At 36.2% G+C, this 14,717-nt stretch overlaps 1 protein-coding gene across 4 annotated transcripts in view; it reads right to left on the minus strand.

Moving 5' to 3' along the window:
• LOC137291732 (AP-3 complex subunit delta-1-like) overlaps positions 1 to 14,449 on the minus strand; it is a 35,548-nt gene extending 21,099 nt beyond the window's left edge. The window contains exons 1-12 of one of the 4 annotated variants that reach the window (XM_067823228.1): positions 14,156 to 14,449; positions 10,051 to 10,146; positions 9,324 to 9,404; positions 9,039 to 9,119; positions 8,482 to 8,589; positions 7,945 to 8,074; positions 7,135 to 7,274; positions 6,800 to 6,873; positions 6,288 to 6,337; positions 1,850 to 1,878; positions 634 to 682; positions 53 to 198 (exon numbers count right to left, since the gene is read on the minus strand). In XM_067823228.1, the coding sequence (XP_067679329.1) occupies positions 53 to 198; positions 634 to 682; positions 1,850 to 1,878; positions 6,288 to 6,337; positions 6,800 to 6,873; positions 7,135 to 7,274; positions 7,945 to 8,074; positions 8,482 to 8,589; positions 9,039 to 9,119; positions 9,324 to 9,404; positions 10,051 to 10,146; positions 14,156 to 14,251 (1,080 nt within the window). In that variant the 5' untranslated portion in view covers positions 14,252 to 14,449. Of the gene's footprint in view, positions 1 to 52; positions 199 to 633; positions 683 to 1,849; positions 1,900 to 6,287; positions 6,338 to 6,799; positions 6,874 to 7,134; positions 7,275 to 7,944; positions 8,075 to 8,481; positions 8,590 to 9,038; positions 9,120 to 9,323; positions 9,405 to 10,050; positions 10,147 to 14,155 lie in introns of all 4 variants that reach the window. The other 3 variants (XM_067823227.1, XM_067823226.1, XM_067823225.1) reach the window with 3 other exon arrangements.
• Between the last annotated feature and the right edge of the window lie 268 nt (positions 14,450 to 14,717).

The raw sequence follows: 14,717 nt of genomic DNA on the forward strand, positions 1-14,717 counted from the left end.
CGGTAGACTTCCTGTATAGATATAATTGTGTTAAATATTCTCAGTGTCTCACCATTCCATAGAGGAGGTCTAATGCCCTTAGTCGTATTGACTCATCCTTGTCATCCAGGCATTGCAGGATGAGGTCCTTGTGCATCTGAACACTCTTGGGGTGTGTGGTCAAGATACGTGACATTGCAAGTAGGCCCAGGTACTTCACTGTCACACAAAACCCATGTTACACACAGTGTCTGCCACATTTCACACTTCCATAATTTACAGGGGGAAATATTACATTGCTCAACCTGGTCACTCAAATACAACCCTACAAAACGTAACACTTGTTAATTTTATTTAAAATCAATTGGGAATATTGTAGCTCGAATTTTCAGATGTAATTATGTAAATGAGTCAAGGACTAACACATTTTTTAACGTTATCTTTATTGTACTCCTTTATGCCATATCTCAAAAATCATGAACACTGGAATTACCAATTAAAGATAAATCATTGGTTAAATTATTTTCTCCATATTTTACTACTATGTTCTAACTAAAAATATTTCAAAAATTGACATGCTACTTCCACACTTCAATATTCGGTTCATAACAACATAGTTTCCCATCAAATACATTTAACACATAGTATACTTACAATTTTGATCAGAATCCTCAATTAGGATGCGAAGTTTCTGAACACAAAGCTGAGGGTGAAAGAAACAAACCATTTAGGCTAAGTTACCCCAGCAACAGTCTGGCCACATGGGTGAAAACAATAAGGATCATTCATATGACAGCAATATAGCAAGCACTTGTGCAATACCAAACTACACAGTCACCTAAACATAATCTAGAAATCATTTGGTACATAGTCAGTGAAATTCAAGACACACATTTACTTAAAACTGCAAATATACTAGTGATAATTAAGACGTAATGTTTCATAAAGGTATTTAAAAATGTTAGTTTCAAATTTCTGAACAAAGTTAAAATACATGACAGTTAGTTTTCTGGTGGTGTTTCATTTACAGGTTCTTACAGACTCAAATCAACAACACCATTTAAAGCAAATATACACATGTCACTTGATACAGAGAACAAAATAAACATACCACACTCCCACCAACTAAAACTACCAACACACCATGAGGCCATCAGGTTACCATGACAACCAGTCACTGGTGAACACCTCAAGCCATTCCTGCAAAGCACTTCAGTGTATAAACAGTGTTGACATCCCGGCTGCCAAACTAACCTCAGAAATTGTTGACTGAAGTGCAGGTCATTAATTAAATTAGTGAAGTGACTGAAGCTATTTCAGCTGTAATTGTAAAGAATCCATCCAAAAAGCCACAACCGACATGCATAAATTACATTTTTCTCAACAGACCTGGTCATGTTAATCTATAGACATTGACTTATGATAATTCCACTTTCAAATATCTACAAGATAAATATGCAACTAGGAAATTATTATGAACCTGATCAACTACCCATGCAGCTGTAGCCAAAGGGAGACAACCCTGCTCAGCAAGAATGGCTTGTTTCAGACACCAGATTGATCACCTTTACAGAAACTATACGCCCTGCTCCAGTGTGCTTATGTTAGTCTATGCAGATGTTTATACTCATTTCATTGTGATTTTGTTCATATATGTTGAGATATAGTTCATAATATTATTTCTAAACAACAATTACAAATTACTTGAAATTCACAGAAACATTACTTGTCTCTGAATTTCAAGAAAGGAAATGTAACTCAATGTAGATCATGATTGTCACTAGGTGAGATCTATCTGGTGGTGCACAAGGTGGTCAGTCGGCAGGTAGATGGACGGAGGGGCAGTAGGAAGGACATGATGTAAAAGTACCTGAATTGAGGCGGTGTGGTTGGGGATGCCTGAAGATATAGAAAGGAGGACTGTAAGAGGAGAGAGAACATCGTCAGTATGTGTCCGCAGTGAACCTACAGCCCAGGCTACAGTCTGGTGGATCAGTCAGTTACCAAGGTTACTTGTGCTTCCAGCACGACATAGAGTTGACCCCTCAGTCAAACTTACGACATCTATCACTACACAGATAGTTTCACTTCCATGGAGATTCTCAAAACATATACTGAGCCTTAGCCTTTTTTGTGATAACTCCGATCGACATTCTAGAGTATTTGTGAGGGGCCATTAACCTTTTCAAGCTTCACAATGGCATTTTTAAAATGGTTTATAATTCTGTCTTCATCTCATTTTTGTGAGGCTTGAAAAGGGAAGGTGCTTTCTTCCTTTTGACATGATTGAGGGCCAGTTAAAATTTATTCAAAACTTTAAACTATACTAAACAAAAATAGGGATATTTGCAAATTTTGAAATTATGAATAATGATGTATTCATTAATTGACATGCTGATAAGATTTCAGTCATAAAAAAAACTTTAACCTACTTTGTCCAATACAGTTTGATAAGAAAGTATGGATAGCCAGTGACAATATATATGCTAATTGGGAGCTTTAATTTTTCTGTTAGTTCTGCATATACTGTATATAGAAATCACTTCCAGGACTTTGTAAGTATACATCACACATAACTCAATATATGTGCTTAATATCTCCATGGCAGGAAGTGAATGACAATCAAATACAGTGATACCAACACTGACATGATGATTTATTGTTGTCATAGAGACAGAAACAGACAGACAACATCTAGCTTGCATGCACAGGTGCTCGGATACATAGTGTCAGGAAATAAAGAGAGATCTTGGAGATTTCCTGCTGCATGTTCAAAACACCTAATTCCTGACACAAGGATCAGAACATAGAGGCCCCTTTACTTTCAACCTCAAACACATTAGATATGGACATACAATATATACAGGATGCATGCAAACGCTTTAATGATTGTTTCCATTACTGCTAATCTAAAAGAATATTCCTTGGTAAAGAAATGGACAAAATTCTAATGTTCTATGACAGAACACAATATACTCAGAACGGGACAGTCAATGACAGTAACGACAAGAGGAAACAGGTTCATACATAAGTATATAAAAGTAATGTTCCAAATGATAGTGTAAAAATTGGACGGAAAATATCGTTTTTTCAAAGTTGTTTATGGCTCCAGATAAGATTAGCTCGTGTGTACCTTTTTCACTATTCCCATACTAACAGTACAACTTGAAAGCAATCAATGTCTTTTTCATTATGATTACGCAAGCAATTTTTATAAATATATCCCATATGCATATGGTTTAACCTTCCATCATTTCTAACATTTTGCAAGCGTAAATGGTGCGCGACAATAAATTTTCAATTTGTATTTGGAAAGTTTCTTTGCTCACTTTACCCACAGACGAAAATAACCTAGGCCTCTGGAAGCTTATTCTTTCATAGTTACTGTGTCTCAGATCCCAACATATAAACAAGCCGTCAAATAATGACATTGTGCTAGATAAGCATCCAGTACAAACTTGTTGTTCATATCAAGTCACTGTAACATGTCACAACTGAGTATGAGTGTCCTGGTGATATTCACAGAGAACATGTGGGTGTGATCCCGAAGCAGAGGTAATGAGAATCTCCATGGAGTATGTAATTATATAATTACATCCGTATTGAAGGTCATGTAATGCAAGAAGTAAAATGTAAATGAAAAAAAAGTGGGAACTGAACGACAGGAAGGAAAAGGAATGAAGCAGTACTCATAGAGACACGTGATATGGCAAACCAAAATGTCAGTGCATCAAAGACATGAAGTTGTTAAATACTAGACTACAGTACCAGTGTCTATAGGAAACATTTTCCATTTTTTTCAAAATTAAAGCATGTCAGTGCTAATGAATCTTGTAAAGACTTGCAAGATAAAAGCAAGAAATTATTGGAGGATTAAATATTTTGAAATAATAATTTATAGACTCTGGAATATCATACACAAATCGTCACTGCAGACACAAAACATAATGAAAAACAAGACACTGAATATTCAATGGGTGTTTTTCCTTGTGCAAAACAAATATCAGTCAATAATTCAAATCATCCAACAATAAATATTCAGGTGACATCAAAATATCAGCGTACAGTAATGACAAGGAATATTTTGGAAAACATTTTTCTTATTTAAGACACAAGCAAACATTTGATAATCTGGCCCCTATTTTTAAAACATTTGCAGAGCTACAAATTCTTAATTGCTTACATCAAAAGATAAGAATTCTTAAGAAAATGTTTATGACCTATCCTCAAAACGTTCTTATCAAGTTCACAACCACAAGTAACTTTTCGTAAGCTACAAAAGGAACTCTTTTGTCTCAAAGGGAGATTTAGTAGGGGAGTTTTGTGACGTTACAGGTTCAAAGGGATTTCATGTTTACAAACAAAGGAAATGATAATGGGGTCAGCAGCTGTTTGTTCAGTATCTTAGCCTTGTATTCCCAGTGGTCTTAGGAACCAATGCACCTCGAACTGGTCCACCACAGAAGTAGACATACTAATCAAAGAAGTGCAAATTACAGTGTCTTGTTTGGACACTTTTCTATCTCGCAACGATCTTATGATAATCAACAAATCCAAATGTCTTGTCTGGTTTCTATAAACTCCAATCTTGTTCACCTTTTGATCTACATCATTCATTAAATCATCAACAGGCTGTGTCACAAATTACAAGAATCTCAAGTTACAACTGCCCACTAGCTGTCTGAATTTTTTTTCCCTACATTTAAGAAGTTTGGGAATAGGATAGTTGAAATTTGTAAGCACTAAGAATGGAGTTCTTAGACCTATGAATGTTTCAAGGATAGGGGCCCTCTTCCTGCTCCTTCAGGGTTAGCCTCTTACATGAATAGCAACAATTATGTTATTCCTAATATTCCATGTCAAGATTATTTCCAGGTTCTATCCGTCAAGAATATCAACAACGAAAAGACAAAACAATTCCTTTCAATGTTTCACACAGGTCATCTGCAAGAATCATTCAGAACTAGAAGACATAACATGAATGAAGCACTTGCTGGACTTTTTTTCTAACCCAAGCAAAGTGTTTCAGAATACCCACTGCCCTTAAGTATGAACACATCAACACTATAGTCAGCACCAGGAGTCAAGTTCATCCTGCAGATGAGCAGGATGGTACGAGAAGAAATGAGCCATTAATTATCATAAGGCAAATCCACAAATGCACACAAGTAATATATTTTCAAATCTTTATAATTGTCAATGTTTTTTTAACAAATCACTTAAACATATTAAACTGAAACTAAAAAGAACAAACAGTTAACTGAAATAACAACTTATCACAATAAACAAAAAACAAAACAAACATATGATATAAACAAGTGAGAGAATGATAGAATGTCATTAATGCCAGTTTGTATTTCAGTATATGTGACTGGCAAGACACATTCATATTAACTCTCATCTGATGGTTTAGAGAAGATGTTTGAACAGATAAGGACCATGTCATATAATGTATTTGCATTTTCAAAATATTTAAAATACCCAGAATGAAAAACATCATCTACACCAATCTAATAATAACGTACTGATAACCATGCATCCAAGGAATTTGTCAAGTACATCCAGGTTGAAAACGTCAGGATACCAGGATGAACTTAAGTTCACTAGAGACAGACTTAGGATAATTACTTTACTCAGTTGTCATAAAAGTGTCACCTTGTCATTAATCATCTACTGTACTGTCAGTAAACAGACTGCATAGAAATGGCCTTACAGTCTATATGGTCCTAGTCACACAAAAAGTTTACTAAGAATTTGTTTTAACTCTTTCACTGAAAATCAGCAATCACAGATTATTCTTTTCTAAATGATTTAACAAGTAAACAAACACATGACATTCACCTTACGTGATGGTTGACACTATAAGAGTTTCATGTCTACAAACATTAGATTTGAGGTAAAATGTCAGTAGAATGATAGAAGCCATCTCACCAGTTTCTCCTACCTCAGTCTCAGTGATTCGAGTGTGTTCACCTAAGTGATGAGTTTCCACAAAGGCCAGGGCGGCTGACACTTTCATATCACAATCATGTAGGTAACGGTGCTCCCATATGACAAACAATAGAGTGTATTTATTGCAGTTAAGCAGTGATTAATTCACACTTGTGAAAACTGTTAGTACAATTTGTCTATGTTCTTCAGATCTGAAGGGACTTCAACATTTTCATGAATTTATCAAGTTTTGATAAACTGAAATGGTCTGAAACCAAGGACAGGAACTTCTGAAAACACTGAGAATGGCACTGCAAACTGGCAAGGTGAGACCTTCTGTCACTCTGTGCCAAGTGAAGGACATTAGTCTCACTCACCTGCTATCACGGTGTTAATACATTCATACAACAGCGACATGGCCGACGTGCTGAAAGGAACATGAATACCATCACATATGAACACTTGGTAAAAACATCTCGGACTTTCCATGCAGATATAGCAGTGAGAAAGGAAGGTATAACAGTGAGAAACTGCACATCTCCAATTTAATACACTCAGCAAAATAAGGATTGAATTTACAGAAAATCTACCTCATCGACTAATTAGAAACTATATGCTCAAAGACTTGTTGCCTGTCTATTAAATGTACCTACCAATGATAATCTTGGGATAAAAACACAAACAAAATATGCACACACATTAAATAGTTGATTAATTAAGATAATTAGAGGGAAATAACTTTCACAAAAGTTCTTTTTTGAAAAAACAAAAAAAAAACATGAAGGTATTCTGAGACATATAGAGTGACTGGTGTTCAAACACACTGTGCATATGAACTGTCTGTTGGATTTGACTGGTAGTAGTTGAGTTCCAAGTGACAACAAAATACCTATGAATCAAGTTGGTCAAGGGTTCGATCAGTTTCTTCCCAAGTCGAGGTTCAAGAGGTGTTAACGCACTGAACTGAAATAGAAAACAAACAAAACAATGTATATTAAACCATCCCTAATCTGACGCCTGTAATGCCCATACCAAAGTTGTGACTTTATGTGATAACTGTGTGCAACAGATTACTTCTGGTGAAGAGTAACATTCCTTCAACAATGGGTAATTGTGAATAGAAGGATAAGATATTCCAAATGGTCAGCTGAGGAAGGAATACAGTTTGCTAGACAATGTTGTGTGTTGACGTTAGCTGATGTAAAGGAGCAGGGTACAACGTACCAGTTTGATAATCTTGATGAGGACCCAGTTGTTGGTGGAGCTGGTCATTAGTTTAAAGAAGAGAGGAGCCAGAGACAGATAGTTCTTGGGGTTCTTCCTGGCCAGCTCACAGATGACATTGACTGCTGCAGACTGGACACCTGTAGAACGAAGTGGTCAACAGCTGATACTGAGTTACATGTATACAACACCCCAGTGAAACTTTACTGGTTGCTCTTCTTGGCCATGGAAATACATATCCTAACACTCTAAAAATGCATGCGTGATTATTTTAAACATCTTACAAAAAAAGCCACAAATATTCAATGAATTTGTTCTGTGCCATCTAGGCATGGGACGATCAAATGTAGCAGTCATTTTGTCACAAACCTATTTTTCTTCATCAAGTTCTTTGTCAAATATTTACCATTATAATAGTTTGTCCTTCCACATAAAGTCTACTATCAGTTTTCAAATGATTTTAGCATTTCAAGGTATCCATTGGTCAGGATAAGGGGGACGTCCACATGCGGAGAAGAATAAAGTGAGTGAGTATTAGTTTTACGCCACACTCAGCAAAATTCCAGCTACATGGCAGTGGACTGTAAATAATCAAGCCTTGACCAGACGATGCAGTAATCAACAACATGAGCATCGATCTGTGCAACTGGGAACCGATAACATGTGTCAACCAAGTCAGCGAACCTGACCACCCGATCCCGTTAGTTGCCTCTTGCAACGAGCATGGGTTACAGGTCATTAATAATACAGACATAAGCAACAAGTCTTTGATACAATATAACAATCAATGTTACAGTGAACACCACCAACCAGGGTCTGAGTCTTCTAGTTTCTCCTTCAGTCTTGGGAACGCCGGTCGGAGTGCCTCGGGGAACTGGAGGAATACTTTGTACATGATGAGTACTGCCTTCTTTCGCAGATACGGCCGAGATGATGTCATCTGCATACGAAATGTGTTTGTTAACATGGGCTGAACTTGTATGTTTATTTCCTTATTGTACGAAAAGTGAGCTAAAATGTACACAATTAGCACCACACATGCAAGTAATTAAAAACATCAACTCAGAGCACACTACATTGTTACAGAAACGTAACAGCTGGATTGAGTGATTGACTGCTGTCTTCAACTGCTCTCAGAAATAATCCCCCTATACTATGGTAACCTGTAAAACCCAGTCAGACAAATCATTGGTTCCATGTCAAAAAATGATTCATGTCACTACGGTAAATTGAATTAAAAGTGAACCAGTCCCGTGACTCAACCCTTGCCACTGCTAACACATATACAGATTAACTATGAACTATCTGATAGGACACAAGACCACAGTGGCAACAACAATAACCCACCAGTGTCATGATGTCATTAGCAAGATCCCTGGCCAAATCTGCCGTGATGAAGCATGACAGCCCGCTAAGAGCCACACCAGCATCGTAAATGTTCTGACTGCTGAGATCCTGTATAAACAAGTCAACACTGCATGTCAGCATCAATTTGGGATGATAAAAAGGAACATGGAGTATATACTTTTCAAATACATACTGATGAAGTGAGTGAGTGAGTTTAGTTTTACACCACACTTCGCAATATTCCAGCGATGTCTGTAAATAATCTAGTCTGGACCAGACAATCCAGTGATCAACAACATCAGCATCGGTCTGCGCAATTGTGAATCGATGACATGTATCAACCAAGTCAGCGAGCCTGACCACCCGATCCCGTTAGTCCCCTCTAACGACAAGCATAGTCACCTTTTATGGGAAGCATGAGTTGCTGAAGGCCTATTCTATCCCGGGACCTTCACGGGTGACATAATGATGAAAAGCCAAAGAAAATGAAATAGGACCAAACAGATAAAGGAATAATAAATACCATGAGCATTTAGCTGTATAGAAATTAAACTTACCTTTCTGATCATGTTCGTTGTCAACATGAGGACATCTGTCTCGTCATGAAAACACTGTGAAGCCGACAAATATCCAATCCGCTGATAAAAGAAGACAAACATGTTAAATTCAAATTCAACATACGAAATCAACAGATTGAAAGTCCACAAAAATATGTCATTTATTAGGTTTGACAAGATCCTGTCAGTTTCACTCTCAAACTTAGAAAAGATAATTGTAAAGAGTACGACATCTCAGGTAACAATGTTAGCATTGTCTTGACCATAGAAGCAAGTCACACTGACTTTTATAGTGAACTTGGTTGAGCTCATGACCTCGATGATGTTGAAAGCAGCCCAACTGATGTCGTAGCCCAACATCTGGAGCTGAAAAAATATTGCAACACATTACCAGATTATATCGTCAATAACAGACACTAAATCCAAATGGTACTACATGTGCCAAATTCATCTAAGCATGTTCATCAGCAAAACAACGATGTTGAAAGCGGCAACTGTGCCATTGTGTAATAACTGTTCCATACAATAATAATTGATACAATAAGAAGAGTGGGACTTCTTACCTCTATCGATAGAACTATCTATAAACAACATGATGAAACATACTTCAACCTCCTAATAGCAATGGAGGGAAACAGTCTAGCAACATCACTAGAAAGTATGAAACAAAGAAGTTTATTTAATATATGAAAGTAAATAAGTCAGATTAACAAGACAAAACCCATTTCCGTGAAAACATCTTAGAGCCAAATGCCTGCTTAGTTCACACAGTCCAAAATAATTTTGTTGAAAAGTTTGGTCACTTTAATCATGTGTATAAAATACCTAACCTATACCATGTCAAGAATATTTGTGAACAATAGTCACATATATAACCAACAGACAAACACTGGCCATCAACCATGTTAGTATTGTTACATCATGGACATATGCTACTCTTACTTTCTACTACAGCTGGGGTTTGCTAAGAGGGAGACACATCTGGTGATAGTAATGATAGCTGATGACTTACATAGGTGAGTTTGTTGACAGCATTGGACTTGATGGCCAGATTTTCCTGCTTTAATTCCTGTTTGATCTCGTCGATGCATTCTGCTATGTACTTGGCCTGCAGCATAAAAGAAAAATCAAATATGTCATCAGTAGATAAAGTCATTCATGATTAACTGATAATAATTCTAAAAAATGTAATCAAACATGAATTCATAGTTTTATGAAGCACTCAGATGTTATCATACGCAATTGATCACTGTAGCTGCAGTTAACAAAACATTCAAACATTTGTTTTTAGGCCATGCTGAGGTTTCTGATATCAGTGACAATTTGAAACCATTCAAAACTGTACAATATCAGTTTAAAATGCTTATAAAAGGAGAAAATTTATTGGATATAATAACACATTCCCTACTGCATGGTTTTATACTGTCATCACCTGAATATGTTTGTCAGTATCAAATTTCATATCAGATATGATTATACATTCACTGAAGCTTCAAACTGTCACAATACGCTTTGAGAATTTCATTGATTTCCTAAGCAGACTAGGGGTTATTACTCTGGTTAAATTTTTTTACTTGATTATACTTTGGATCATATTTTGGTAAAATGAACTAATGACATCAGAGAAAGTTTGTGATGAAGTACTTGGCAGAAGAATCTGTCAACCAGTCAAAAGAATCTGACGAAGTGACATAAGCATTCTGAAAATTGACTGCACTTTCAGTTGATAACAAAAATTAAACTGACTCACAAAGCCACTGACTGCAACGAATTCTTCACAAAGAAAAGGCACTGACAACATGAAAGACAGCATGGATTTCCTTCTTGTCAAAGCCAGTTACTATTTACTAACTTCACCATGGTGTCAGGGACATGGTTTACCACCCCCATGCTAATATCACAATAAAGCAATTCTGATACCATGATCAGCAGACTCAGGCACAAATCAGAATGTATGTCACCTAGACATATGTCTACACAATTTATCAAAAGGCAGTTTCATTCATCATGTTATTACATGTCAGACTGCTTCATTCTCTGGTCATCAAACAAATTAAAATTGCTCCCAATGGTCCCTATCTCTATTATAACTCTATGATGCTGGGGTGACCATACAAACTGAAATGACTACTACAACAAAACTACATAAGTCATGTCATTCCATCAATACTTTAAACACACAGTCATTAACATTCATGATGTGTTATGCAGCATGGAAAAACATGCACAAACACACCTACACACATTTTACTCTCATCATAAAATCAACATAGCATCTACATTATTACATGCATCATGAATAGATTTCAGGTCATCTTGACCTTGCTGAAGTGGTATCAAAAAAATCTCAAACCAATATCTGACTCTCTTGAGGAAGGTTTTTTTTCTACATATCCTATCTGATAGAAACTTTCAGCATAGAACCTATGCTTGATTGTATGGGTACATTCTAATCTTAAGTGTAGCATGCGTATGATCACAAAATTCTTACAAAAGTTGCTTTACGTAACATCAATCTAAATGTTAGAGGGTATAGCTACCAATAATAGCGAACAGGTCTAAATGGCCATACTGAGTCTAGGCAAAATGGTCACACAAATAAAAGTCAAAATGGCCACAACCCCAAGTCAAAATGGCCATAAAAAATAGTCAAAATGGCCATGCATTATTCTTTTCACCTTAATGGGCATAGTTCTTGCAATGCTTTCTCCACTGATACTTTGAGGTTGTTACTAATATAATATTTTGCCATGGTTTTTTGTTTTTGTTTTAAAATCCTGTACATTGAAATGTTTTCTTATATAATACTTTGAGCAGTTCAATTTCTCTTGAGATGTTTCCTTGATCAATACAATCAGATGTTTGCATTTATAAATAGACTGAGCAGCCTGGAACATTATTTTGCACCAGATATCAAAATCAATGTCAGCAGTACATTCTGGAAAACCACCAAGTAGAAAGGTATTAATAATATCATCATCGTTTGCCTACAAGTGGACAAAGCAATCTACACCAAGTATATATATGATATTTTCATAGAACTGTAACCCAGGACACCTTTAATACCAAAGGCTCTTAACCATACTTCAGGGGGAACAACTGAAGATGAAGGTAAGATCCATAGGTATTTTACAAAATTACCACTTATCCTTTAATTGGCTCATCAATAACTAATCAACATGTGATTACATACATCATGTAACCTTACATAAGATGTGAATACAGAAGTGCCTTGTTAACTGAGCTGTAATTGATCAATTACTTGTTAATTTCTGTGTTTATTGTAATTGTTCTTATACTTTTCAGGTGAAGGAAACAGCCATGGCAAATCTACTGGGGTCTGTCCACTCTACTGCTCAAAAGTTGACAAACAAGGTTGTGGGTGACAAGAAAATCGGATTTCAGTGTTCCATTAGCTCAAAGTTAGATTTAAGGGTCACAGAATACTCTGGTTTTCACTGTATTTTAGGTGAAGATATGTCTTGCTATTTGTTGAAAATAGGATTTGTTGATGTGTATTTAACATCACGTTTTGTCTTTAGTCACTTTTACACCTTGATATCACGTAATACAACACGAGAAAATGTTATAAGTTTTTAAACATAATAATAATAACATATGGCCATTTTGACCTTTTTGTGGCCATTTTGACTTGGACCCCAGTAACAACCAGGATAGCTGGAGGTTTGTTATGCACACTGACATTAAATAATCCTGCTGTATGTCATTTGTCTATGCACAGTGATCCAGAGATTTATACATTGATCATTGATACACAAAGATGGGATAACAACAAAACTCTACCAGATCAGCAAGCCTGACAAATGTCCACAATTGTCGCCTGTTAAGACAAGCCTAGGTATAGTGTAACGCAAGAATGAACACAAGGGATAACTTGTACAAGATGAAAAGGTAACAGTGGTCTTAATAATGACATGTTGTCAATAAAACATATCACTGACTACTGACAGGGCACATACTAAAAGATGAAAGAAACAAATGTTTTTCAAAGGCTTATGATACTTTTGATGATCATAAATTATAGAATGGGTGAATTATGCAATCCAATTAAAATTAAGTCTTTTCCTCTGATGCTGTATCTGAAGATGTGCATTTTATCTGCACACATTTTCTCTCATGTGTCTCTTTTGTGGTATTATTTCATTCATGTGGTATTATTTCATTTTTGATGCTATCAATGTTGACCTATATTTTTGTTTAGACAATAGTACTTCATAGAGGCCATACTTATAATTTTTCATAATAACATGCACCTAAGCCATAAGCAGCACGTGCCAATAGACACATGACAACATGAAGACATGAGACTAATGTGGCATTTGTAAAACAAATTATCATTCCGAAGATGATGTAAAAAATATTAAGATTTATTTCCAACCAAACAATATGATCCTGCTTTATTGTAAACAAATACAACTGAAGGAAACAATTATCAAGGAGATAATACTTAATCAGACTAAGTCAAAGAGACCCTTCGACTCTTTATCTGACACTCAAGATAACACTTCACGACAAATGTAAATATCTTGCATCCAAACTATTATTTCATTCAAGTTATTATATTGTTATGTGACATGGGGAATTATATGACCTGTCCTGCAAACATAAATGTAAACGCAGAAATACTACAATCGCTGTGGAAAGGCATGTGATCAACCATGTTATTGCAACACCCTTCATGTGATAGCCCTCTCTACCTTAGTACCTGTTTACTAGGATGATAATTTCAAAATTGATGTATAATTCATATATGACATCATGCAACAAATAATTTATGATAACCATAATACAATAAGTTTCCAAATCAAATAAACCTTGAGATCTGAAAATACACAGTTACAGTGTTTTTGGTACACGGTGTATCGTTTGTCCCTCCCACTTATCTAAATTACACTGATTATGAAGGGTTCCACATCGGCAGTTTACCGGCTACCGGCTTTTGCGCAGATCAAGGGAAGACAGAACCAATGCCACTCAGATAACTAACAAAAATTATCGATACATCTATCCTGATTTAGATGTAATAGGCAATAAGTAGCAATGACACAGGACACATCAGGTGACATGACATATTGTGGCAAGCGAAACCTGCCCACCTCATTTTCCTTGTGATTTCTTATGCCTCGTACAAGATCTTGCAAATTCTTGTCCAGGACCCGTTCTAGGGTCCCTTTTACTTTTTTGAGCGCCATCTTAAATTAGATTCGATGTGACCAAATCCTCATTTTGCTCAAGAATGTCACTGATTTAAAAGTATCCATCCCTGATTAGGATGCATCGGCGATAAAGTCGACAGTCTCATCCAACATGGCTTCCGCTTTCACAGATCACATGACCCCGTGACGCGTACACAAAGTAGATAGTGCCATCTACGGTGATTACAGGGAGGACAACTCCAAGAGAACCAGCAATTCTGAAACTGGACCAATGACGTAAGTAGTGCCCTCCCATTTGTGAGAACTCCCAGTTGTGAGACACATTGATTAACGGTTCAGTTTACATATACGGTGCTTCCACATTCCAACAAAGAAAGTGGGAACAGCCCTGTTGCTGAAGAGTTATATGTTAAAATAAAATTAAATACCATTTTATATAATGTACAATTTGTATTCTTCAAATGTTGATGATAGTTTCCTATTGTTATCAAGTGTCAAGCGC

This window comes from Haliotis asinina, chromosome 7, assembly GCF_037392515.1.
Source record: "Haliotis asinina isolate JCU_RB_2024 chromosome 7, JCU_Hal_asi_v2, whole genome shotgun sequence".
Classification (NCBI taxonomy): domain Eukaryota; kingdom Metazoa; phylum Mollusca; class Gastropoda; order Lepetellida; family Haliotidae; genus Haliotis; species Haliotis asinina.